Genomic DNA, 25,178 nt, shown 5'->3' on the forward strand with positions numbered 1-25,178 from the left:
CGCGTTATGTCATCCAAATTTGGAATTTCTTTTATAACATCCCAAATAATACCCTCGAGCTCTCTATCTCTATCTCTATCTTTTTCTCTTTTCTCCATCATGTTGGATATTTTTTCAAAATTCACAACAATAGTCCCAATGCCAACAGAAAGATTTTCCAGAACGTTGCCTTGATTGTTGATCCCAACAGCGCTTGAACTCCCTCCATACTCGGATCTCCTTCGCTTGTGACAATTTTGTTTTTCTATGGGAACCTCTGAATCTAAAGGGGGGTGGGATGGTGGACTTGGTTGGTTTGGTGATGGAGGCTGATATGCTGGTTCATAGTTATTTGGTGTTATGAATGTATCACTATTAGGATCATATGAAAATTCTTCTATCCCAACAGTTCTATTTTCTGGCTCAAAAGTTGTTGCATCAGTATCATCTGGATCGACTGATATAGAATTATTCCCGCTAGAAACTCCACCCCCAACAACGATCTTCAAATACTCATAATCAACCATACTTTTTCCTCGAAGTTTGCTGTGACTTGGGTGGGACTAAAAAAAAAATCATTGTTAATATACTACAAATATCAAATGGGGCATCCACCAAGAGGTGCAACAACTCATTGGTATCCTCCATAGTCCAAGATACATAATTATCTTTGTCTCTACTCTTTCCTTTGTTATTTTCTTGTGAATCCCCCATTTGATCGCTAATATATATATATAAGAAACTAGTTATTTGACAAAAATAGTTATTGTTTCCTAATTGTGAAAAGTATAGTGACTATATCCCGAATAATATACAATTCAATAGAAAAACCAATAAAAAACTACCTAATAATAAAATAAGGGTCATGCTAACATGCGCACTTAGGGCACATGTTAAGGATACTTCCAATAGTAATTATGTCTTAAAAACAACAATTTTTGACTTTTAAAAAAGTAAATTGCACAACTTTCAATACAAAATTTCTATACATAATACACTAACAAGTGTCTTAAGGACACATGTTAGCATTTTCCATAAAAATAATACTCATATATCATAAAATCATTTAAAAAAAAACTATTAACAAAATAACAATAATAATAACACAATAACAATTAAAAAATTATTAACACAATAATAATAATAATAACACGCTGTCAAAAAAATAATAATAACACATTAATAATTAACATTTTAATAATAACACAAGAAAATAATAATAATAATAATGGACGTTGTAAAAAAACAAGTTGAAGAAACAGAAAAAAAAAAAGAGTTTTTTATTTTGATTTGCATATACAGTACTAAAAAAAAAGCAATATGAAATCTTGATGCATATCAATTGCCATTCTTTTGATGCATATTCATTGCCTGGACGTTGAAAACAATATGAATACGAAATCTTGAAGCATATACAGCACCATTTTCTTTTGATTTGCATAATATACATATAGTATGAACAATATTGACTATCGATTGCCATTAAACAAATATGATATTCCATCAGGGCATGCTAACGATCGATTATATTTACATTTAAATTAAATTACACGGTAAGTAGATTACCTAAGGCGATATTGAAACCTAAAACTAAAAGAGTAATATCATATTCTCGTAGTCGTACAACACTCTTACCTCTCCACAATTTCATTCTCTCTAGTATTAAAATCCACAGTCAAAGCTTTAATTAAGGCATTTGTTTCCTTCTACTATTACAGTATACTGTACCTTACATTGCATTTCAAAAAATTCATTCTGAAATACAATAAGAAATACATGATACAATAGTAGGATGCATGCAATAACCTTCAATTAAACTCACAATGTTTGCCTCCCAAGGGTCCATGGACATAAACATTTTTTTATAACATTAATTTCTTTTTATCCACGTAAAAAAATCTTTTTCTTCTCATGTTTATTTATTAAGAAAAATATATTTGTATGAATAGTTTGTTTATTTATTAAGAAATATAAATATTGTTTTAATAATTTCTATTTTCTTAAGTATCAATAAAAGTCTATATATAATTTTTTCAATTTTGTTTGCAAAAAGATTATTACATTCTTTTGCATACAATTTTTCAAATATAAATACTGTTGGAATTTGGAAAAGAATGGCGATTGAGCCTGACAGTGACAGCTTTCTTAGTTTATAAAATCTGTATTAATTGTTACTCTAACTCCCTCTTGTGTCGTAAGCCAACCTACTGAATGAGTAATTGCTAGGCACTGCAATTTTTTTAAGCTAGAAAGGGAAACTATAGAAGAAAACAGCGGTGAATTTTGAAATTGAGGACGTCAATCATCACACTTGATAGTGCAATTTTTTTGGGGCATAATAACAGCATAGCTTTGAAATTTAAACAATACAAACCCGATTACTACTACTGCTACTAAACCATACTAATGACTTTAGCCTGGAGAATTAGAACGTAAAATTCTACCATGATTTTGTAAAATGCGAAAAACAAAAATTAGGTATAAAAAATTATTATAACCGTTATGTGTATGAAACGCCCACATTTTGTTGATGGACGGAAAAATAGGAGTTAGAACCACCCTCTTATTTTATAACACTGAATCAATCCTAAAAATGCAAATAGTAGTCCCAATTCCTAATAAAATATTCAAATGAGGGGTAAAATCATTTCTTCATGGTTAGAAACAGTTTAAGAGAAATAATCGTTTTTTACAGTAGTTTATTTATGAACCGGTATAATATATTTTTAAAATCAAGAAGCTTAACAAAAAAAAATTATTTTCTCAGAGTAAGCTACTTCAAACGCAATTGTGAGCTTAAGCCTCTTACAGCATTTTCTGAAGGGGAAAGAAAATAAGAAACAGTACTACTTGAACCAAATAATAACTAAGATACAAACTACAGTAGTTAGATAGCATTGTCACAACAACAGTTGGACTCCTGTACCTCCTTACTTTGCTTACCTAAATCTTCTCAACGAACAAAGCAAAACACTAAGTGAGACCTTTTGTTCACAATGTATTTACAAATGTCACCAGGAAAATAAAAGGATACTTACTGACAACCATTTTGCAGTCTACAAAAGTATAACTAGATACTAATAGCAGTTATCCTGGAGGTAGCTACAAATATTTAACTAGCTTACCTTCTTTGAAAGTTATTGTTGCACTGAGAAAAGTGTGTTTGAGGATCAACTCCAGTGAAACCCTGCAGGCTTGTTTTTTCCAACGGTAGGAATGAAGAGCTCATTGATGACTGCTTCCCCGGCATGGACTTAACCCCTGTATCATGGAGAAATGAGAAATCACTTTGAGAAAAGCTGGAAGATCCTAAATCTGGCAACATTGAGCCACCATCCCTTCGTTCATGATAGTTAACAGGTTCCTGGAAACATCCTTGAAGTGTTAAATTTTCCTCTACTGGTATCACGCCTGTAAGAGTCTTAAATGCAAATTCTAGGCATGGGTCTGACCAAGAATTCATAAACGGAGCACTATACTGTGATTCAGAATTATCATGGTTTACAGTTCCAGTTTCAAATAGTTGTTGCCCCATTGTAACAAATCCACCCTCGACAAACTGTCCATTTTGCTTTAATGGCTCTTCATGTGTTAGTGAGTTTATATTCCTAGAATGATGCACAGGTGGTGTTGTGTTTCCAGTGTGACGAGGTTCTTCATTCAAATTCCTTATTATGTTGCCTTGATCAAGATAAGAGACTCTAGTTGTAAATTTGGGAGCATTCTCATAAGAGGTGGAGCTGGTCCTCAACACAGGTTGGCTAACCATATTAAGCTCTTTCTTGTTCTGGGATTGGTTTGAGTTATCGTGAGCTTCTTGATTAATGCTTGTCGCCAGACTCCCATGCAATTGCTTATATGGTGGATTATCAAAGCCAGGAGGCAAAGCGGGCATAATGTCACCCGCATCAACAGGCAAAGCACCAGTGAGAGTCTTGATCGCAAATTCTAGGCATGGATCTGACCAAGAGTCCCCAAACAGTAAGGGGAGCTGTGGCTCTGATCTTGCATCACCAATATTTTCAGCTTCAACTTTCTGCAATTGTTCCTTGTCACCAGTTTGGGCATCACATGACTTCCCACTCTGGTTTAATGATTCTCCTAGTACTTCTGTTTTCAAACTGTCAGAAGCTTGCGGAGTAAGCTTAGTTTCTTCCCCAGCATCATGATGGTCAGACACTCCATTAGTTAAAGTAGCAGTCGCAGTTGGTTCTTCTTTGCATGATTTTCTAGTCGAATATTCAATAGCTCTTTCAGCAGGCGCTACCTCAGGTTCAAGGCCAGCAAGTCGCTTTGATAACCGCATAGGTACTTTGACCTCTTTCTTTCTCTGGGGTTTATTTGATCGTACTTGAGATTTTCTGTCGCTGCCTCCTGTAACAGTGTCAAGCAAATTGTTTTCACTGTCTCTGCTTCCTGTAACATTATCAAGCAAAGTTTTTTGGATATCAGTTTCAGGAACTGTAGTGGCACTTCTTCCCATATCATTGTCAGCCAGAGTTTTTTTATCATCAGTTTCGGGGATTGTAGAGGCACTTCTTCCCACAAAATTGTCGACCAAAGTTTTTTGAGTATCAGTTTCAGGGAATGTAGTGGCATTTCTTCCTGTAACATTGTCAACCAAAGTTTTTTGAATATCAGTTTCAGGGACTGTAGCAGTGTTTCTTACTGTAACATTGTCAACCAAAGTTTTCTGAATATCAGTTTCAGGGACTGAAGTGGCGCCTTTTCCCATAACATTGTCAACCACAGTTTTTGGAATATCGATTTCAGGGACTGTAGTGGCACCTTTTCCCGTAACATTGTCAACCACAGTTTTTGGAATATCGATTTCAGGGACTGTAGTGGCGCCTTTTCCCGTAACATTGTCAACCAAAGTTTTTGGAATATCAGTTTCAGCTGGTGGTAACACACCAGTGAGGGTATTGATTGCATATTCCAAGCTTGGGTCAGACCAAGAGTAGTGAAATGCAAAGGACAGCTGAGATTCTGATTTCTCATCATCCATTTCTTCATTTTCGCGTTTCTCCAGCTGAGGTGCTGATTTTTTCCTTTTATTTGCTGACTTTCCATTTATTGGCGCTTGATCTGCAAGCACTGTAACTGGCCCACACTCACTTTGCTGCAATTTTGCTTTGGAGTTCATTGTCTCATGTTCAATTGCAGCTAATCGTTTTGAAGCCCGACGAGGAAGGTGGTACTCTTTCTTTTTACTTGATTTGTTTGGGCTAATTTGAATTTCTGGCTTATTATTGTCTTCTATTTTATCTGCTTCTTGCTGATGTGGTTGATCTTTAGAAACTGTTTGGTCTTCAGAAATATCAACATCTAGAGTGTTTCTACTTTTCCTCAAGTTTCTTTTAGGAACCTGAAGAGTCCGTTCATTGATCAGATTGTTGGCCAACTGGACAGGTTTACTTCCAGCAAGTCTTGGTGATGACCGGTGAGGTACATTGAACTCCTTCCTGTTTTTGGATATGCTATGGTTACCGTGATTCTTTTCATTAGCATTCTCCATCACATTCAAAACATGCTCCTTTTCTTGCACATCATCTGCAGAAAGTACTTCTTCTGATTCTTTCAAGGATTCATTCAAAAGTGCTGAGCTACCTGGGTCAGATGTTTTCTTCACTTCAGAAGAGTTTGCAGCTCCATCCTCTAGTGAATGCATCTTTACAACAGATTCACCCATGGGAACAGAAGCAACCATCGTTCCAGATGACACATTTGCATTTTTCCATTTCCTTGAGCTGTTAGCATCTAGCAATTCTAAGCTGCTTTTATCAAGTATTTCTGTGGCTGCAGTAAAAAGTTTAAAATAAGCAGGAATGGGAATATCCCACAGAGTTGGATGAACTTGTAGCAAAATTGAATAAACTAGTCCTACCAAAATATATTTCAGTCATGATTTCTTACCTGAAGAAAGCTGTTGTTCAGATGCAGACTGCTTCAGTTTCTGTCTCTTGGCAACAGGTGGTGGCTACATTGAACAAAAGCATAAGAATTATGAAATTATTCAGTTTGAATTTTTAGATGCAAACATGAAAAATTAATGATTGGGAGAGTCACTTTAACATTATTCTTTATTAATTATTCGGAGTTTTGACTACCCATCATATCGCATTCTAGGATTTTAGACAACTAATGCCAACCGAAATCTATAAAGGATACCATGCACATAGGCAAATCTTAATAAAGAAAGTCATTATCAACTACTGCTGCATATGCATTGTTGTCATTAGAAAGAAAGATTCTTAATATGCTTGAATTTTCAGTGAGCCTCAAATCTGATGTGATTAAATAGTCCCTAGATTCATTTAATTATCAACAGTTTGGAGTAAGAACTAATAGGTAAGGAGAATACTCAATAAAGGAAACAATAGTAAGATAGTAGTCATGCAAAAATATCTTACAGTTAAATTGTCTTCATCTTGAATTTGTCTTCTACTTGGCCTAAATGCACATGAACGTATATCACCAGATTCAAGATACCGCAGTACATCCTTCTTAGAACGGAATACATATCCACTCGCTGGATCTATATAAAACTGTTGGAAGTGTAACCCAATCACAACTTGTATAAGCATCAACTTTTGGAAAAGTGTAAATGTAGTATATTACTTAATAAGACACACCACAGATTATTAGCAACCCACTTCTCCAAATGGGAAAGGACAATAATTTTTTTTTAAAAGAGTAAAACTTATTTGAAGCAAAAAAAAAAAAACATTACATAAATATCCATCTTCTTTTATAATACATAGAAAAGAGATCCTTTTGGATGGACGGGGTCTTCAAAGCATGAAACCCTACCCAAAGATCAAGTGAAAAATTTTCATACCGGATCTTTTCGAATGCCCTTGCTGTTCTTCCTAATCTTTAATTCTTTTACCCATCCAGGTGGTAAATCCTCCACAGTAGACTTCTCAACCACAACCTAAAACACAGAAAAACTTTGGAAATTAAATATGACAAAGATAACTCATAATTTATAAAAATATTCAATGGACTACATAAAGACTCATCCAATAATCAATTTTACAAAACCTATTACATTTTATTTGTAAACTTTCTACATCTTTTGTTTGTAAAAGTGTACGTGTGTTAGCACACAACCAAATAGACAAAAGTCACAAAACATATGAAAGAATTTATGCAACCTGGAAGACAGATACAAATTAGGACTAACAAAAGAAACATAAACCAAATTGGTGAAGTAGATGTGCAAAGAAACAAATACATAAACACAAGGCCTTAAGCTGAGGCAGCCATTTTAATTTTCTGAATTGCCCTTTTGTTATGTGGTTCACATTCTTTCGTTGTTTAATCATAACTTTTTCCTCATTGTGGTTGTATTTTCAAGTTAATTTTCATACCATGGTCCTTTCTGCACAATAAATAAACAAAAGTCCTGCCATTTAGTTGAATATGGTTTCATATGACATAAACAGTCCTAAATAATTATGAAAAACATCAATCATGTACATCATTGGACAGAGTAATGGGTGATAAAAAGAAAGAATCTTCAATCTGATGATAACATTCATTAATAACGAACAGAAAAGAAAACAAAATTCAAGATGCAAGGGATACAGAAATACAAACATCAGTTGGAGAATCCATGTTACTGCAATTCTTCTCCTTCTTGGGAGTGCAACTGTTGTCATTTGGAGAATCCATGTTACTGCAATTCTTCTCCTTCTTGGGAGTGCAACTGTTGTCGTTTGGACAATCCATGTTACTGCAATTCTTCTCCTTCTTGGGAGTGAAACTGTTGTCGTTGGGAGAATCCACGTTACTGCAATTCTTCTCCTTCTTGAGAGTGCAACTGTTGTCGTTTGGAGAATCCATGTTAGTGGATTTCTTCTCCTTCTTGGAAGTGCTATTGTTGTCGTTTGGAGAATGCATGTTACTGCATTTCTTCTCCTTCTTGGAAGAGCAACTGTTGTGTTTTGGAGAATGCATGTTACTGCATTTCTTCCCCTTCTTGGAAGTGCAACTGTTGTCCTTTACAGTTTCGAGATATCGTAATACCTCTGGTTTGGAGAAGAATTTGTATCTTTTCAATGGCTCAATGTAACACTGCGACATGAAAACATCTTTGTAGTGAGGGATAAGTTGCATTACTAATGACAATAAATGCATCCAGAAGTTTTACAAGTAATGCTTACTTTACCCTTTTAAACAGTAATTAATAGTGGATAACGGAATAAAATAAGTAAAACAACAAAGAGCAACATTGTAATTATTATGTCTGAAAATTAACAGTCTGACAACAAAGCAAGAGAAAGTAAAATAGCACCAAGGAGTACAGAAACACATGTTTACATAAATTGAAGAGTGTAGATTTTAGCCTTTTACCAATGAATATAATAACCATTGCAAAAATAATTTGAACATGGTCTCGAAAGATGCAACTCAAAATCCAGCTCATCAATTTAGGACAACTGTCACAGGCCAGAAAAATGGGGAAAACAATATAATGTTGTATCTATCATACATTTAAGTCATGAATGCTATTAAGAATCAGATTTAAGATTTTCAAAGTAAACTTCAGCTACAGACAATTCTCCAAACAAATCATTCATGATTCAAGGCAAGAAAATTGAAAACAGTGCAAGTTATAGACTAATAATGTCTACCATACATTAGTAGCAGCAGTTACTAGCTGACAAACCACAAGGCGGTGTTTAAGGAATAATAATAACTTACTACAGGAATAACGGAAACTAAACCAAAGACGACAATCTAACTAAAGTCGCTAATGGTCTACAACAATAACAACCAAATTAAGAGAATCTATCTACCACCTTATATCCAGATCCCATGTGTACACCACTTTTACGGGTTCTGACTTCCACGTTCCAGCCATCAGGTAACCAATCAGGGTGTTCATTAGCTTTATCTACGCTCTGAAATTGTCACAAATGAACCAAGTGACAAGTGATAAAGGATTTTAGCAAAGTAGGGGAAGGAAATATCCAAAGAAAAAAACATCTTCAAAATTCATACCCACCTGCTGTTTAGAATTAGATTTTGTGTTGTCAATTTGTCTATTGGTTTCTTCAGACTTTTCAACTTCAGGATTTTCCATTTTCAGAACGCAGTCAAAGATAAAAACAAATTTGCAAAAAGCTATCAAAGCAGCATGTGTCTCCCTTATTCCAATAATCTACTCCCTCTGCCAAAAAACTTGCATTCTGACTCGGTTCATTACACCAACAGGCAGAAATAACATGCAAGACACATATTAGGAACCACAACTTGCCCTCCAATATACACTAAGCTGGAATTTCCCCATCACTGCTGGACCACCTGAAACACAAAACTCTCATAAATCATAAAAAAGAAACAGCTTCATTGGATATAATACAATCAAGAGGCACAAACACCTCAACAACCGGGAACAATTAGGGTGGGTGACCTGATCAGGAAGTATTCCCCGACCAAATTGAAGATCAAATTCGTTCTTATAAACAGAAAAACGAAAGAAGAAACATAATTGAGCAAAGCATAATCTTTGAACCCAGGTTGGGAAACACAAAGGGAAAGGACACAAAAAATAATAGAAATGAATCTAGACACAACAAATGCATTGATTTTGACTAAAAACTCATCCGCCTCCACCTCCTCACCCCATTCCCCAAACAAATCATTAGCATACACGAAGAAACTAAAAATAGCAATAATAAATAATAGTAATAATAACTAAAGATTACAATTATTTACACACACACAGGCTAAGTAAAAATGATGAAAATACAAAACAAAGAAAAACTATAAAAAAAGGTAATAATAATAAAATTAATTGGTAGATTAGTTAGTAGTTACCCTAATAGAGAGAGGAATTGCAGGATCCGGTGGTTCTTGGAAGATGGGAAGTGAAATTGCGGGTTTGTGAGGGTATGGTCTGATAAGAGAGAGTTTTTGAGGATTGGTTTTGTTTCGATGATTTTATGAGTATACGAATATTTAATCTGAGTCCACGAATCGGCCTCCCAGCCCACGTGCTCTATTCAATGAAAGATTGAAATGCAACACACTTTTTGTTTCTCCCCAAAATTAAATAAAAATACTAAGTCGAAGACCAGAGAGAGACACTGTGTCTGTGTGTAGGTCAGTTACTCGCTCCCTCACGCATATCGCTTCTCTCTCTCTCTCTCTCACGCTCACAAACACACACCAACCAGCACTTGCTTACTTTCAAACTACATTATTAGACTTGCACTCTGTTAGCATCCATTCGATAATCGATACAGTCAAAAGAAATTTAACATTTGTAGGATCTGTTTGTTAGAAAATAAATTAAAATATTTTTTTTAATTAAAGTTAAATGTGACTTCTTATTATTTTACTGTTCATTTTATCGTGCTTTTCTGTTTGTTTTTCTTTTATTTGCTTTTAAGTTTGTAAAAGTGTTAAATATAAATCAAATAGTTTTTGTAACAGGTAGGTACTGTACTACTGTAATAGTACGTGTCATTTGAAAAAAAATGGAGAGAAGAGAAAGGGGAGACATTTATATAAATTTAATAGGACTGTAACATAGAACTGATAGAAGATCGAGTTAATAAAGCATTTGGATAATTTGTAATAAGTTATTCTTGTTCCGATTAAATCGGCCATTTGTCCTTTTTTTCTTTCTAGTTCACGCAAATTAACTTTTTAAGTAATAACAAATTAAATGAAATCCCCTTATTATGTTTTCTTGTTAATCTTATTAATGCAACGATACTGTCTTATAAAGTAAGTGTTAAATGAAAAAAGTAACTGTATTTAATTTTATTTAATAATAAAAAAGATTCATAAAAAAATGTTGTCAAAATAAATCTATTGTTTTTTTTCAAGTGTTGAAGAGTATGAAAATTAAAATTAAATGATGTACATTGTGATTGATTTTTTTTCACATTAGTATACTGATTTTATTTTATGATGATTGAGATCAAATAGTGTGTTTTTTTGTCTCCCTCCAGTCAATAGGATAGTTCCTCTAATTCATCAAACCAGTTGAGGCATAATTATTTCCTTAAAATAGGTAAAAGAAAATTATCCGCCAAGAATAAAAAAAACTTTTTATTATCATCACCCGACAATTTATCAACTTTTGATTAGGCGCACACACATTATTTATTTATACGCACACCCGCACACTTTTTTTTGTACTGCACACACCCACACAAGTTGAAGTTTATAAAAAAATTGTCTTAATATCATTTCATTATTTTCTTGAAAATTATATAAATATTTCTTCAAGAGCCAGGCTCAAACACATTGGAATTCCTACAACGAAAAACCACACTACGTAATGATTACTTCTTTAATCTAATCTAGTATATTTATTTTTAGAAAAGTATAGTGTATGCTGCAGGCATACACTGCAAAACCGTCACCGTTGAATATCAAAGTACACTCTGATGATCACTACTTCAATCAAATAAATTCGTCATAAAAAAATCAACTAAATTAAAGTTATTTTATATTACGATTACGACCCGATTGGGGTAAAATAATGATTGATAAAAAAAATTTAGGTACGTATATGGCTAGGATGATTGAGAATCTCTTGATTATAAGCATTCACGCAAATGGTTGGAATTTTGAGAATCAAACGAATCCTACAATAATTTAGCTATGTTAAGCATCCCAAGTTTGTAATACACTTTTTTTTTTACAATATTCAATATATTTTTTAGAATTCAATTTAATCACAGAATAGTATAATGATTTTTATACAGTTATCTATATAAATTATAATATAGTAAGATTGTTAAAAAATATAATTAGTTTAAGAAAAAAATTATATATTAAGAGTATAAAAAAATTTATATCTTCATTAAATCATAATTGATCATGTATAATAAGTTATTGGTTTTTATGATAATTATTTTAAAAGGTATATTATATAAGAATTATGATTGAATGAAAGTCAAAGTATTTTATACTCTCAATTGTAAACTTTTTTGTTTAAAAATTATATCTAAGATAATTTTGAATCAGCTGAGTTAATGAACAGCAATAAGAAAGGGAAAGAAAAAGCAGGCACCAAATAAGAAACGATATGGCTAGTTCTTATTGACACGGGCAAGTAAAAAGTGAAGAACTCCTATTGCCAAATAGTTTGATTCATAACAATTATGCTCCGGATTAATCGCAATGAGACAAATGGGAGACGAAAATGAGGATTCTATTTTAAGTTTTTTTTCCTACAAATCTTAAATTTTTAATTTTTAATTATTATTGGACTCGCAAACCTGTCTATTAGCCCGTGAGCTAGACAAGTTAGACGTAAATTATACAAAATGCGGTCCATTTAATTAACAATTCAGCCCAATTCGATCCTTTTGATGTATGTATTGTTATAAAAAACAAATAGTCTTTTTTTTTACTCCAAATAAAAAAAAAATATATGGTCATGACTCTCAAGAGCATTCAAAGTAAAAAATATTAAAAAAGTATTGATTATATAAAATAAAAAAATATTTAATATATTTTTAAAAAATTTAAAAGTAATTTATAAATTATATTTAATACTTTTAATTAGGGATTTTTTGATATTTTTATTGTATTTATTAACTAAATTGCTCACTGAGTCCTTAAACTATTTGTGATTTTTCAAATATGTGCCTAAACTATATTGTTTAGTTAGTTCTTTTGAGCATGTATTTTTTTAAATGAGTTTGTAACACTTTTGAAATTATCACACATGATCATTTTTTTGGCAACTTTAAGCTGCAAAAAACCTAATCTTAAGAATTTATCTTTTTAGTCCATAAATATAATTAGAGAAAGAATTTAATGCCTAAACACAAATTATCATTTGACTTACTTTAAAATAATTATTTTAAAAGTTAATAAACTTATCCTACATAATAGGTTGTGTAAATAAATTTACATTATCAATGCATAACCATTTTTTTCAAATAATAGTTTAGAGATTTATTTAAAAAATTGTAAATAATGGACTCACTGAATGATCTAACCATATTTATTTCTTCTTATTTTATTTAAAAAAATAAAGAGAAAATCATCATCTATATAACAACTGTGTTATTTTAAAAAGGAAAGAAGGAGGTAGATGGAAAAGTTTTTCCTTAAACACCAAGTAGTCAGCAAAAGAGTATAAAGAATTGTTTGAATATATTTTTTTATTATAAATCAAGTAAATTAAAATTTTAAATAAATAATTTTCTTATTAAATGAAATTAATTTTTAGAAAATTTAAATATTTTATTTTAAAAAAAAGAAATATATAAAATGATTTTAGTTTCTAAAAAAAAACTCAATTTATTTTAATTTTCTTATCCCATTGGAAAGTAAAAGCTTAAAGTCTATCCAGAACACAAGACAAGACAGTAACGGCAAAGTCCTTGTCCTTGCTTCCATTCACGGTTAGCTCCTCTTTCTCTTTGGGACTTGGTTACACTATGCCATGCCTTCCCTTCCCTTGCAAGACTAGGGCATTCATTACTCAATACTCACTCATCCTCCTAAATCTCACTACGCTTCTTTGCTAGCTACGTGATTAGGGTTTTGTTCTATTCCCAATTCCCGCGCTTTCTCTATCGTTGATTGATTTGCACGCACAACTTGAATTTCAAACTGAGCCGTGCGCGTGTTTTTTTTTCAGATGGCGTTGCAGGAGAAGCTAGACAAGTTCAAGAAGCAGCAAGAGAAGTGCCAAACGACACTTTCGAGCATTGCAGCTAGTAAGGCCGCGGCAACCCAAAAATCCGCCGCTCATGGCTCGGCCAATGGAAGAAACGCGGCCCCTGCGGTTAAGTTTTCGAACGACACAGAGAGGCTTCAGCATATTAATAGCATTCGCAAGGCCCCTGTGGGTGCTCAGATGAAGCGTGTTATTGATCTCCTTCTAGAGGTTGTACCTATTCCTTTTTCACTAATAATATATTCCCACCGATTTGGATAATTATGCTTTTTGTTTCAGCCTGCTTGAAGTTAATTTGTGGCTAATGAATCTGAAATGGTGATTGATACACCTTTTTTGCCTTCTCTTAAGGTTGATGGATATGTTTTATCTTATTCTTATCTTCTGTTTGAAATAAAACACCCAGCCGCGTACTAGTTTAGGGGACTGCCTCATTCTGAGGTTTAGGGCATGGCATAAGCATCAAGGAGCTGTAGCTGTAGCCAGTGGTCGATCTAAGACCCAAGGTCAATGGGGGCAAACTATTTTGAAAAATAAATCTAGCACATGAAAACATAAAATTAGGGGGTGCAAAATATTAAATTTTAAGAAAAATACATGCAGCTTTATTAAAACGAGGGGTTGCATTTGCCTACCTCAAACAAACATATCTCCGCCACCGACTGTAGCATTTACTGATGAGAAAATCCACCATTAGTAGTTGATTCATTGAAATCATATTGATTTGGTGCACATGTTTGCTGACAGACACGACAAGCTTTTACACCAGAGCAGATAAATGGGGCATGCTATGTCGACATGAAGGCTAACAAAGATGTCTTTGAGAATCTGAGGAAAAACCCAAAAGTGAACTATGATGGGCAACGATTCTCTTACAAGGTTACTTCTATTCATGCATATATCTGAACATTTATTCAGATCTTCCTTTTGAAAATAACTTATTCTTCTTCATTTGTTGTTTGCTTTTGGTCTATAGTCAAAGTATGGTCTTAAGGACAAAACAGAGCTTCTTCAACTGATACGAAAGTATCCTGAGGGCCTCGCTGTTATTGACCTAAAGGATGCTTACCCCACCGTGATGGAAGATTTGCAGGTAAAATCACTTTTATTAGGCCCCCCGATCAATGGAACATTTCTTGGCATTGATTTTCAGCAACATTGGTTGTTTCGTCCATAGATTATGTCTATTCTTATTTCTTACAGATTGGACTCCCGTCTACATTATGTATTTTGGACAAACATGAATGCACATTAGTGGGTTTTATAAATGTATTTTGCCACTTTCTCCTAACATTTGTAATTATAGCATTAGGGTAAGTACTGAGGAAATAAAATCATTTTTTTTAATTAGTCATTACAAAATCTTGCTGTTAAAGGTGCTGCTAGCTTTAATGCAGTTCAATCTTTCTTGCTATTTTCTCACATATTGGGTTTGGACTTTGGGGCTGTGTTAACATTTGCAGAATTTCAAATGTTGTTAGTTGTGCTGGAGTTCAGTCTGAAGGGACATTCCACCTAGTAGTAGGGAAAAGCCATTGAAATTGTCCTCCATTCACTTCTCTGCATTTGTTGTATCTTTTCTTTTCTATTTTTTTAAAAAAACTTCTCATTTTGCTTCTTTTCTTGTTTGTTGAGAGCTTACATGATGCTGAGATATAAATGGAAGCAGGAATATTTAGTTTGTTTTTATCAAGATACGTAAATAAGAATATAACTATTTGATGAAGTTGATCTAAAATGACTTTAATCAGATGATTTGTAGTTGTAGTGCTAGTCAATGTTTTTGTAGAAGTGGCAAAGAGTTAAAATCTTGCAAAAAATTGGTTTGTCACGGAATAGGACCTTATAAAGCTTTTGGTTTCTAGGCTTTGAAAGCTGCAGGGCAGATTTGGCTGCTATCCAACTTCGATTCACAGGAAGACATTGCCTACCCTAACGACCCCAAAGTGCACATTAAGGTGGATGATGACCTGAAACAGCTTTTCCGCAGTATTGAATTGCCTCGTGATATGATTGATATAGAAAAGGATCTTCAAAAGAATGGAATGAAGCCTGCTACCAACACTGCACAGAGGAGGAGTGCAGCTCAAATTCAAGGCATTTCTTCCAAGCCCAAGCCTAAGAAGAAGAAGAGTGAAATCAGCAAGAGAACGAAGCTTACCAATGCCCATCTTCCAGAGCTCTTTCAGACTTTAAACAGTTCCTGATTAACTCTCAGCAAGTGTTGGTGTAGTTCAAATAGATACTTTATCAGCCAGTCTATAAACTAGATTAGCAGAGTGAAATATTCAGGAGGTTCTTGCTGCTGTGCCCTACTTTTAATTTCTATACATCAAGGCTGCAGCTAATGGACTATTGTGGTCTATAACAACTCGTCTTGTGAATCCCTGTATATTAAAATCATGTTGCATTTAGTTTTCTAGTCTTGTAACTTTTTATACATAAATTATTAGATTGGAAGTTCAATTTTTTTCTTCAACTTATCTAATGAGCTTAAGCAGCTGTATGTTTAACATGGGATAGTAACCTACCCAATGTTTCAAAAGTGGACTTGGTTAAAAATACCCCGAATTCAACGTAACTCGGTAATAGTCCTATTAAGCTTTGTTTATGTACGTAGTTGTGGATCTTAAGTTCTTAACTATGGCCATGCACAGCTGCAATATAATTTGGTAAATAGATTAGTAACAAAGCTGAAGCACTAATAAGAAAACTTACAAACTACCGATATAAAAACAAACAAACAAAAAAGTGCCTACTCTATTATTTTTGAATTGAAATACTGCTAATACATTTTTTTTTGTCAGCCGAACGAACAAGTAAATCATCCAAATTCCAATTAGTTGATTTTGAATTTTCTTTTTTCTTTTTGAAAAGAAAGTTGGTTAGAGAAAAAATGAAAGGAAAAAATAGACAGTGGATGCTCGTGTATGTGGAGCGCAAAAATGAAATCAGCCGTTGGTTCAAGGTAAAAAAATAAAAAGGATGAACCGGTGGTAGAATCATTTCAACTGGTATTATATCAGTCAAATAATGTCTTATATGCGAGTCTTGTGATTTAGATTTAAGAGGAAGACTTTATTAAAGATGATTAATCAGATTTTTTTTTCGGAGATTAATCATAAGTAAAACTTAGTGAAAAAGAAAACTATAACTATTGCATATCATAGAAAGAAAAAAAATATGTAAATTTGAATGTTGTGTAATGTAAACTAGTTGTAAGAATGAGAGATGGAAGTGAAGGTCAGCAAGAGAAAGCGTTGCGTAGTACACTTAAAATGTAAGGCGCCAAATTTTGCGTGGTATTTAAATGAAAGGCGTTGGTTTTTCCCAGTCCACCCATTTTTGTCGTGCGAATATGTTGCTTTTGTGATAAACCTTTCTCTGTCTCTCGCTCTTATCGAAGAAGCAGCAGAAAATGGGTTTCGCGATGCAATGCTCAAGCTATGGCACTTGTATTTCTATTTGTGTCCCTCATCGATTCCCCCAAACCCCTCTATCTTTTCACGGTGAGTCACTTTGCTCCTTCAATTCTCAACTCTTTCAATTCAATTAACGGAACATTACCCTTAATTCGAATTTCTTTTCCAGTTCCAGCTTATCACTGGAACCGATTCAAGAGTGCGCGAAAGAATCAGAGGATGATGGTTCTTTGTAGCGTGGACGACCGGAGCAACAACCTAGGTTCCCAGAGGAAAAGGTTTCTGTCGCTCATTGCTGTTGCACTTTCAATTTTTCATCTTTCATCTTCCGAATTCCCCCTTTCCATGACTGTTTTAATTTCATGTAGAAAAATTGTGGAACACGTTTGTCTCCTCAAAGCAAAGCAGGATTTATCTGAAGACGAAGAGAACGACATGCTTGATTACTTGTACACAACGCAGTACCAAATGGGTGGTGTTGTTGCAATTTCATTAGGTGGATCCGCATACACCATGTTATACATTCCCTTAATTCCATCTCCATACTTGTAAATATGTAATCTAGTGTTAGGTTTTTGTGGCAAATGAATGACCTTATTGATACTGTAGGGCGCATTTCTGCTCCAAATCCTGAGCGCTACACGCATGCTCTCTTTATGCGGTTTCAGAAGAAGGAAAACCTTGAAAAGTTTTATGATAATCCCTTTTACTTGAAGGTTCTCAAGGACCATGTAATGACTTACTGCCATGTATGCACCAACATGTAAACACCGATTCTCTGTTTCTTTATTTTTCGCTTACTGCTGAGTGAACCTTCCTGTGTGAACAGTTTAACTTGGCCCCCCATTTGATTTCTATTTCAGGGATTGACTAATGTGGATTATGAATCGGAAGTGGCAGACGAAATGCTTTCCATATTTCGCAAAGGAGAGGTTGGGCTAAATTACTTTCCTCTTCTGGATCTATAAATTAAAGGGTTGTTCATTAAATATTGATGTTCCTATCCATATTTGACTGTAACCTGGGGCTACAAATTCTATGCTCATTACAAATTGTGAATGGAAGTAGATATAAATGTATTTATGTTCTGGATATCTGTACTTATGTATTTTAGGTTCATGTGCCTCTTTTTTGTTCATATATCTGGTATGTCCTGTTTCTGATTCTACCAATATACCAGGAGTTCAACCATGGAGTGGAGTTTGTGCTTCTGATATCATTTAATGAGGATGCACTGGGTAACCAGGCAGAGCATGCATTAGCCTCTCTGGCATCAATGATGTTGGAATCTCCTTCCTTGATAGTCCAATTTACACATGGTATGCTTACAGTTCCACCATCACTTATACAATTGTTCCCTTGTTACTTAACTTAGTTCGTTGGCTCTTCAAAAGTTCAAAATTTTCACGAGAATAGTATAAAAATGAGTCTGAGCTTTGACACAATGGAAAGGTTGCTGCCTATAACTAGGAGGTCACGAGTTCAAATCTTGAAAACAGCCTCTGTGCTGGACCCCACTAAATGGGAGTCTCATGCACTGGGTTGCCCTTTAGAATAGTATGAAGAATATCCTTTTCACTGAATTTTGATTTTGTAACTGCCTAACTGGGTTATTACTATATTGCCAGGTTTGAATTTTAGTCCAAGCTCTAAGGAATATACTCATGGAGTTGTGATTCGATTTCGATCAGGTGATCTCAGTCTCATGATCTGTAGCATCTGATTTTCTTTCACCAAGGTCTTGTTGACTGATACTGGTTCCTGATGGCATTTCTTTTGCAGTTGAGGCATTTGAGATATTTATAAACAGCAAAGAGTACAAAAATGTAAGAAACCTTCTATTGTTTCTTACACATTTAGATTTCTGCACTCAGGCTGTTATTTGTCATCTAGCTTTTGATCTAAACTAGTGTGAATTGTACTTTAGCAACCGATTATAATTTCATCTTCATTCCACATTTTAAATGGAAAATGTTTCTGAATGTACCCCTTTTTAGTAAACAATAAACAATATCATTCTAAATTTTGTTTGGGTTCATGCTGTCATTTTCTCTTGGTAAATGACAATTCTAATTTGTTGTTTGACAAGGTCATTTTTAGGTATGTTTGAGAGGGTATACTTTTCATTTCTAATAAATATTCTTCAATTTAATATTTTTAAAAAAAATAAAAGACGTAAAATGATAGATTAGTATAAATGTAATGTCCTAATCTTTTGTTTATTTAATAAAGATTATATAATTTTCTTAATTCAAAAATGAAAAAATTTGCCTTCTCCTCTTCCTTCCAAAACCCCGCTCCCTAACATGCCCATTTGAGATTTTCCTTTTTGATCATATCAACTTATTAAGATGAACTTTTAATGAGCAAAATTTAAATATGATTTCATAGATATTATCTTTACAAAACTGAAATATTAACACTGTAACCATATCTTGGGAACATGCACAGCAAGATTCTAAGTTATCTTTGAATTTGAAAAACAGGCATGGCATTATAAGTTCCAGCCTATTGTCCACAAATCTTTTTCTCTTCACTTCTCTGTTGATCCAGTGGGAACTGAAATTATGTAGTGAGGATGGTTTGTGGTAAGTTTTTACTATTTACTTACTAGGCATATGTTGAAGTGACATACATATTTCCATATTTTATGCCAAAATGTTTGCAGGTTTTCAAGAATAGATGCGGCTTGGTTTCCACTTTTTAGAAACAAGAATGAAGGTTATTTCCTGCTTTTTATTTTCACTTACCTGTTCTTTTGCCATAAATTATTATACAGTATAAGTGTCCACTTGTTTTTGTGACATTCGGAAACTTGATTGCCTCAGGATTTTTTTTTTGTTTATTGTAATTGTATACATGTAAAATTGTATGTGTTTGCCTGGACCTGCTATCTGTATATTGCTATGGTTAAATATTGCTATGTTTATGTCAAAATTAGGCCTACAAGGTTCTATACTTTTTCCGTAAAAATTGTTGCATAATTGTAATACTGATTTTGTGGACATATGCTAAACTAATAGTTATCAGATCAACCACTATGAGTCCAACGACGTCGTGCAATCCATGTAGCCTGTCTCACTATCATTTGTTGTTGTTGACAAAGATTGAGTCAGTATTCATATATGTCTACTGTTTACCTTCATTGTTAGCATTTCCCACCAGAGTATCATCTATCTTGTAGCTGTTTAAAAACAGTCTGACCATCTGAATTGAGTATCAACAAACAAACATACTGACTAAAATATGTTTTTAGTAAACTTTATAAGAGCATAAATTCTGCACCATTTTTCCTGTCACTAATGGCATAATTAAGCCAACTTTCATCAGTAATCTGTAAACATACTTTAATTTGACTTGTTTTGAGGACCATTAGTTCTTTTACAAGCACTATCTTTTATCTGTTGACTAAATAATTAAAATACTCTTGTTGCTTTTTTACATATACCACTCACATATGTTTTAACCTTTGTTATCAAAGACTTGCAAGCTTATTACCTAGATTGTTTTTAATATTATTCAATAGGCAATTGAATGAAAGAAAAATAGTCACATTTAGTCACCATTTTTTTAACAGTCACCTTATTATGTTCATGTTCCTTTCTTCCCTTCATATTTTAATCAGAAGTTCCTGTTTTGCATACTTTTCCCTAGAAAATATTCAGATACCCAACCAGAGAATTACACAGGTCATAGACTTTTAAAAATAATTTACGTTGGCAATTGTCAAGAACAAACTTCATTTTTTGGGTAAATGTCTGCATATTTCATTATTTTTTCATTGAAACGAAGTACAATTTCTATCTTTAGAAGACTAGACTAGATGACAATTCTCCCAATCCGTATCTATTCTACATCTTTAACGGGAAACTAAAATATTTTACACTAGAAGCCTGCAAAAACTTGTATAACACTATAGGCAGCAGATTGCTAGATAGTTTATCAGTTATGAAGCGGGTTTGGACCCCCTGGAACATCTCGTAGAGAAACTCCATAAATTGGGTGGACCTCCTCTGTGCTGGGTACCTGTTGTGTCTTTGTATAGAAATGCCATGAGATTGAGAACTGCTGAGAAGGGGTGTTTTTTTCTTTTTGCTTGATTTCTTTACTCATCCATCTGCCAGCTTCACAGCAACTTGAGAGCTGGCTAATCATCAATATAATCATTAAGATCAGAAATGAGAGCCTTGAATATCGAACTGCCATCACTGCAGTCTTGTGAGTTGTGAGAGACTTAAAATACTAACTAACACAGTAGTAAAGAGAAGGGGCTGAATTTAGTTTATTCCCTTATGCAGGACGGTTTATTGTCCCTTTATACGAGATCAGGGAAGCTGTAGAGAAGATAGAGCCAAAACTAAATTAATTTTAATGAAATGGCCAAACTGTCCATTGATATAAATGGATTTGCTGTGAACCATTGTTCTAACTAGTTGACAAAACAGAATATGGATTATGCAATTGTGCTTGTTTTGGCAGTCATTAGTGTTCACATGTTTTGATTCAGGTCATCTTGTTGGAATTATTTCATTCTGATGAATCAGATAGCTTTGAGAATTGCCGAGACGATACAATTTAGGTACTGCTGTATTAAACTTGAGCTTCAGATGGATAAAAACTGAGCTTTTAAATTATGTTGTCCAAGAAAGCAAGAGTCCTCTTTGGTCCTTTTACTCTGGTGGAGTGCCAACTAAAAATACTGCTTAAAAAAAGGATGAGACCGTTGACTTCTCTATCAATTGGGTCTCTTATGCCGCTCATTTAGAGTTTTGATAATTTAATTGTGTGATAATAATTGTGAAGACTTGTGAGGGCTTTCATATACACTGTCCCTGGATTAGAATGACAGCTAGTGCTGGTGCCTATTTTCCGATTCAAATTTTGTCTTTCCTCATGTGCTCTGGCCTCTAATCTGTTATTAATTAGATACTCAGATGCGATATTGAACTATTTCTCAATTTGTGACACCCTCGATAGGTTTCCTTAGTTACCTCATTCAGTCAACGCCAAAATCATCGTATAGTAATGAAGCCAAAGTAGCTGTATGGTTGCTCTTGCTCTTCAAAGTCACTTCACAGCCTCAATTATGAACAACTGTTGAAGAATGGGGTCCCTGATAAGGAATAAAAAAATTTGAATTCATTATCTCATTTTTTTTATCCTCATCAATATTATATCATCTATTATATCTATACTTCTCTTTTTCTCTCTATAGGTGTCATCTAGTGATGGGTGTCCATGGATTATTTTCCTCGTGTCATATGTTAATGCTTACAAGCGTGATAACTGTTTTGCACCGAAGGTTGTGGTTTTAACTACATGAATGAGGGCCCGGTTTGGCGCCTGTTCTAATTGACTGGACTTATTGGTGCTGGAATTTCAATTTGCATTCAATAAATAAATAAATAAAACTAAGGTCATTCTCAACCATCTTTTCTTTGATGGGTGTATAAACCTGCACCGATTACTTAGAAGTTACTAGTTAGTATCAAGCCTACCAGTGGTTACACGTTACTCTTGTATAAAATATGTTCAAATAAAGGTCATGGTGATATATATCGTATGTTTAATCAAGCATCTTTTTTTTTTTCAGAGCATCTTTTTATCTCTTGTCAAGCGCTGAAAGTATTACCAAGTTTAAGCATGTATTTAAAATCAATTGATTGCAGTTTCGAAATTGTCAAGAAAATCCAAACAATGCAAATTAGTAGTTGTTTCTCTCCTATTTTTGTACCATTGAATATGTAATATTTCAGTCTTATGTTTTTTTTTTTAAAAAAAAACAAGTATATTTAGTGCTCTAGTTTAATAATGCGCGTTTATGGGACAGACCGATTGCATAAAAAAACCTGAAAAAAAGGGACAGAAGAAGATATTCGTCCAATTGGTTCAAATTTCAACAGAGCCTAGTTGAACTCATTTTCTTGGTTATTTGATAAGCAAGTAGGCACTTACGTTAAATTCGTGTTAAATAGTCAGCTTCAATATCTTGCTTAATTTACGTGATTTGAACGACTTTAATACTCAATATACACAAAAGGCCATCGTATGTTTCTTCAATCACCATGATCACATCTTAGGCTTTTTAATTCTTGCAGGTTGAGTTTGATTGTGATTAATATTATGCTGTTACATGTCTCTTGTTGCATCCCAGTGGGATACCAATTTGACTCTGATTAACAAGGTGGACCCAACATCGGTTTAATATGGCCACGGTTATATAGGTCAAAGTGTTTTCGTGTGGAACAATATAATGGCCCCATAACAGTATGTGGGGGATGCAGTACTCACGTCAAAACAGATTATTTAACATTCTTTTTCTGTCGTTGATGTTGACAATCTCTATTTAGAAGAAAACTACTTCACACCCTGGCAATGTATGAAATGAAACTAGCAAATATCTTATGAATTGCACGATGTTTTTAAATGTAAATAAAATATAATTTAAAAATACTTCAAATTTTAATTTAAGTGGTATTACATTTTTTTATTTATAAAAATGTGTTAAAAATTTAAATTTTGTATAATCTTAAATTTTGATATAATTGATAAATGATTGTTTACTAGTGACTTACAAGCATTTCATTATATTTAGGATTAAAAATAAATATAAGAAAATTTATAATAATTTATGTATCTTATTTGATTCATTATATTTAGCCTTAGAGTAAAGAAATTAAGAAAAATAAGTTTCCTTTGAATAATTAATTGAGGAAAATATTGATTTGATGCAAAAAAATCTTTAAAAGACGTGTCAATTACGGAGATTCAAGTTTATATCATAACAAGGGCGCATATAAACAGATTTAACTTATTCTCAGCGGCAAATTTTTAATTATAATTTCTAGGGAACCACAAGGCACTAGTTGAAGTGATTTACTCACTTGGAGAAAACCTGTGGCTGGATATGGATCTCACTTGTTATGTGTAAATTTATGATTTTGTTAAATTAATAATGATAAATAGAGTAATAAATAAATTCTTTAGACTTTAAACTAATGTGGGAGCATTAATAATGTTTCATTTTAAAATTTGCATGTTATGTTTATTGTACAAATTATTTGGCATTGGTGAAACCAGTCATTTATAAAATGTTATTAAAAATATAAGTTTGTCAAAGCTTACACATGATGTTAACAGTGTCTATCTCATTTCTTTTGTATGATGTTTTTCCATTGATATAAATTAGGAATGTTCAATAAAAAATTTAAAATTAGCCCTTTTTTCGGTGACTTTTTTTGTGTGTGAATAAAGTTAAATAACCTTTATTCACTTATATTAATTAAGAGATTTATTAATTAGTTTATACCACGAAAAAGTAATGATAATTAGTTTATTATTACTCAAAGAGATATAAGACAATTTATCATTTAAATAAAATTAAAAGTATGAAAAAAGTCTTAATTAGTTTGGATTAAATGCTTGGAATTTTATTAGAATAAATAATATATGTAACAATAGTATAATTATTTAGTCATTCAATCACAAATTTTTATAAAATAAGTTTGTTTACTTTTATAATAATCTTTAAAACTATACTAAAAATAATTTCTAATTAATAGACAATTTTTTACCCTGGTGTACATAGGACATTGCTATAATGCTATTAAACTCATAATATTATCACTATTTTCAGTTTTATGCGCAAGAGAGCTCTTCTCATCTTATCGCTAACTAGCCACTTGTTATTCATGCCTCTGTCAGTTTATCATCATCGTAAACAAGGTAGCACATAAGCCAGGCGTCATGAACTCATGATGAGTGATCACCATTAGAGACATGACTAAGATAGTTAGTACTCAAATACGATAATGTTTTAAGCAAGAGGTTCCCCCAAAATTTATTGAATGCCATTAAATGTCACAAGCAATTTTAATGTACAAGACAAATCTTTATAGTCCACAATTGTGGAGTGCACCAAAGGCTAAAGATAATATGCTCTGTGATTTGCGTGCTTGACCCAATGCACTTTACCAAACGGAATCCGATTCAAAGAAATCCTTAATTTTGTTAAGACTACTAGACTAGGTCTAGCCTATAGTTATTTGTCACTCTTCCAATTAGTTTAAAGAGTTTAGGTGCCATTAACTTTTAAAGTGAAGTCAAGCAAA

At 33.2% G+C, this 25,178-nt stretch overlaps 3 protein-coding genes across 10 annotated transcripts; 2 read left to right on the forward strand and 1 right to left on the reverse strand.

Moving 5' to 3' along the window:
• Positions 1 to 2,829: 2,829 nt before the first annotated feature.
• LOC100782433 (uncharacterized) lies at positions 2,830 to 10,210 on the reverse strand. The gene is made up of 8 exons (XM_006580542.4): positions 9,811 to 10,210; positions 8,996 to 9,294; positions 8,790 to 8,891; positions 7,585 to 8,061; positions 6,821 to 6,916; positions 6,393 to 6,527; positions 5,896 to 5,959; positions 2,830 to 5,778 (listed from the first exon to the last, which is right to left on the reverse strand). The coding sequence occupies exons 2-8, from the start codon at positions 9,071 to 9,073 to the stop codon at positions 3,101 to 3,103; spliced, it is 3,630 nt and encodes a 1,209-aa protein (XP_006580605.1). The 5' UTR covers positions 9,074 to 9,294; positions 9,811 to 10,210; the 3' UTR covers positions 2,830 to 3,100.
• A 3,083-nt stretch (positions 10,211 to 13,293) lies between these two features.
• LOC100802433 (general transcription factor IIE subunit 2) lies at positions 13,294 to 16,111 on the forward strand. Of its 2 annotated transcripts, none has more exons than XM_003525360.4 (5): positions 13,294 to 13,367; positions 13,607 to 13,855; positions 14,393 to 14,524; positions 14,622 to 14,738; positions 15,511 to 16,111. In XM_003525360.4, exons 2-5 carry the CDS (start codon positions 13,607 to 13,609, stop codon positions 15,850 to 15,852), a joined length of 840 nt encoding a protein of 279 aa, XP_003525408.1. In that variant the 5' UTR covers positions 13,294 to 13,367; the 3' UTR covers positions 15,853 to 16,111. The 2 variants fall into 2 exon arrangements, with proteins under 2 accessions (XP_003525408.1, XP_006580604.1); XM_006580541.2 differs by having other exon boundaries at positions 13,326 to 13,506.
• A 748-nt stretch (positions 16,112 to 16,859) lies between these two features.
• Positions 16,860 to 22,751, forward strand: LOC100801905 (uncharacterized). Of its 7 annotated transcripts, none has more exons than XR_001388478.3 (12): positions 16,861 to 17,154; positions 17,237 to 17,345; positions 17,436 to 17,563; positions 17,677 to 17,816; positions 17,931 to 17,999; positions 18,248 to 18,386; positions 18,696 to 18,758; positions 18,850 to 18,893; positions 19,554 to 19,655; positions 19,736 to 19,788; positions 21,575 to 21,646; positions 22,045 to 22,494. XR_001388478.3 is itself a non-coding variant. In XM_014775824.3 (10 exons), the coding sequence occupies exons 1-9, from the start codon at positions 17,064 to 17,066 to the stop codon at positions 19,638 to 19,640; spliced, it is 870 nt and encodes a 289-aa protein (XP_014631310.1). In that variant the 5' UTR covers positions 16,861 to 17,063; the 3' UTR covers positions 19,641 to 19,655; positions 19,736 to 20,207. The 7 variants fall into 7 exon arrangements, 1 of the variants encoding a protein (XP_014631310.1); XR_001388479.3 differs by having other exon boundaries at positions 22,283 to 22,494; XR_005891606.1 differs by lacking the exons at positions 21,575 to 21,646; positions 22,045 to 22,494 and adding an exon at positions 22,661 to 22,751 and having other exon boundaries at positions 16,860 to 17,154.
• The last annotated feature ends 2,427 nt before the right edge of the window (positions 22,752 to 25,178 follow it).

Source organism: Glycine max, chromosome 5 (genome assembly GCF_000004515.6).
Source record: "Glycine max cultivar Williams 82 chromosome 5, Glycine_max_v4.0, whole genome shotgun sequence".
In the NCBI taxonomy this organism is placed as follows: domain Eukaryota; kingdom Viridiplantae; phylum Streptophyta; class Magnoliopsida; order Fabales; family Fabaceae; genus Glycine; species Glycine max.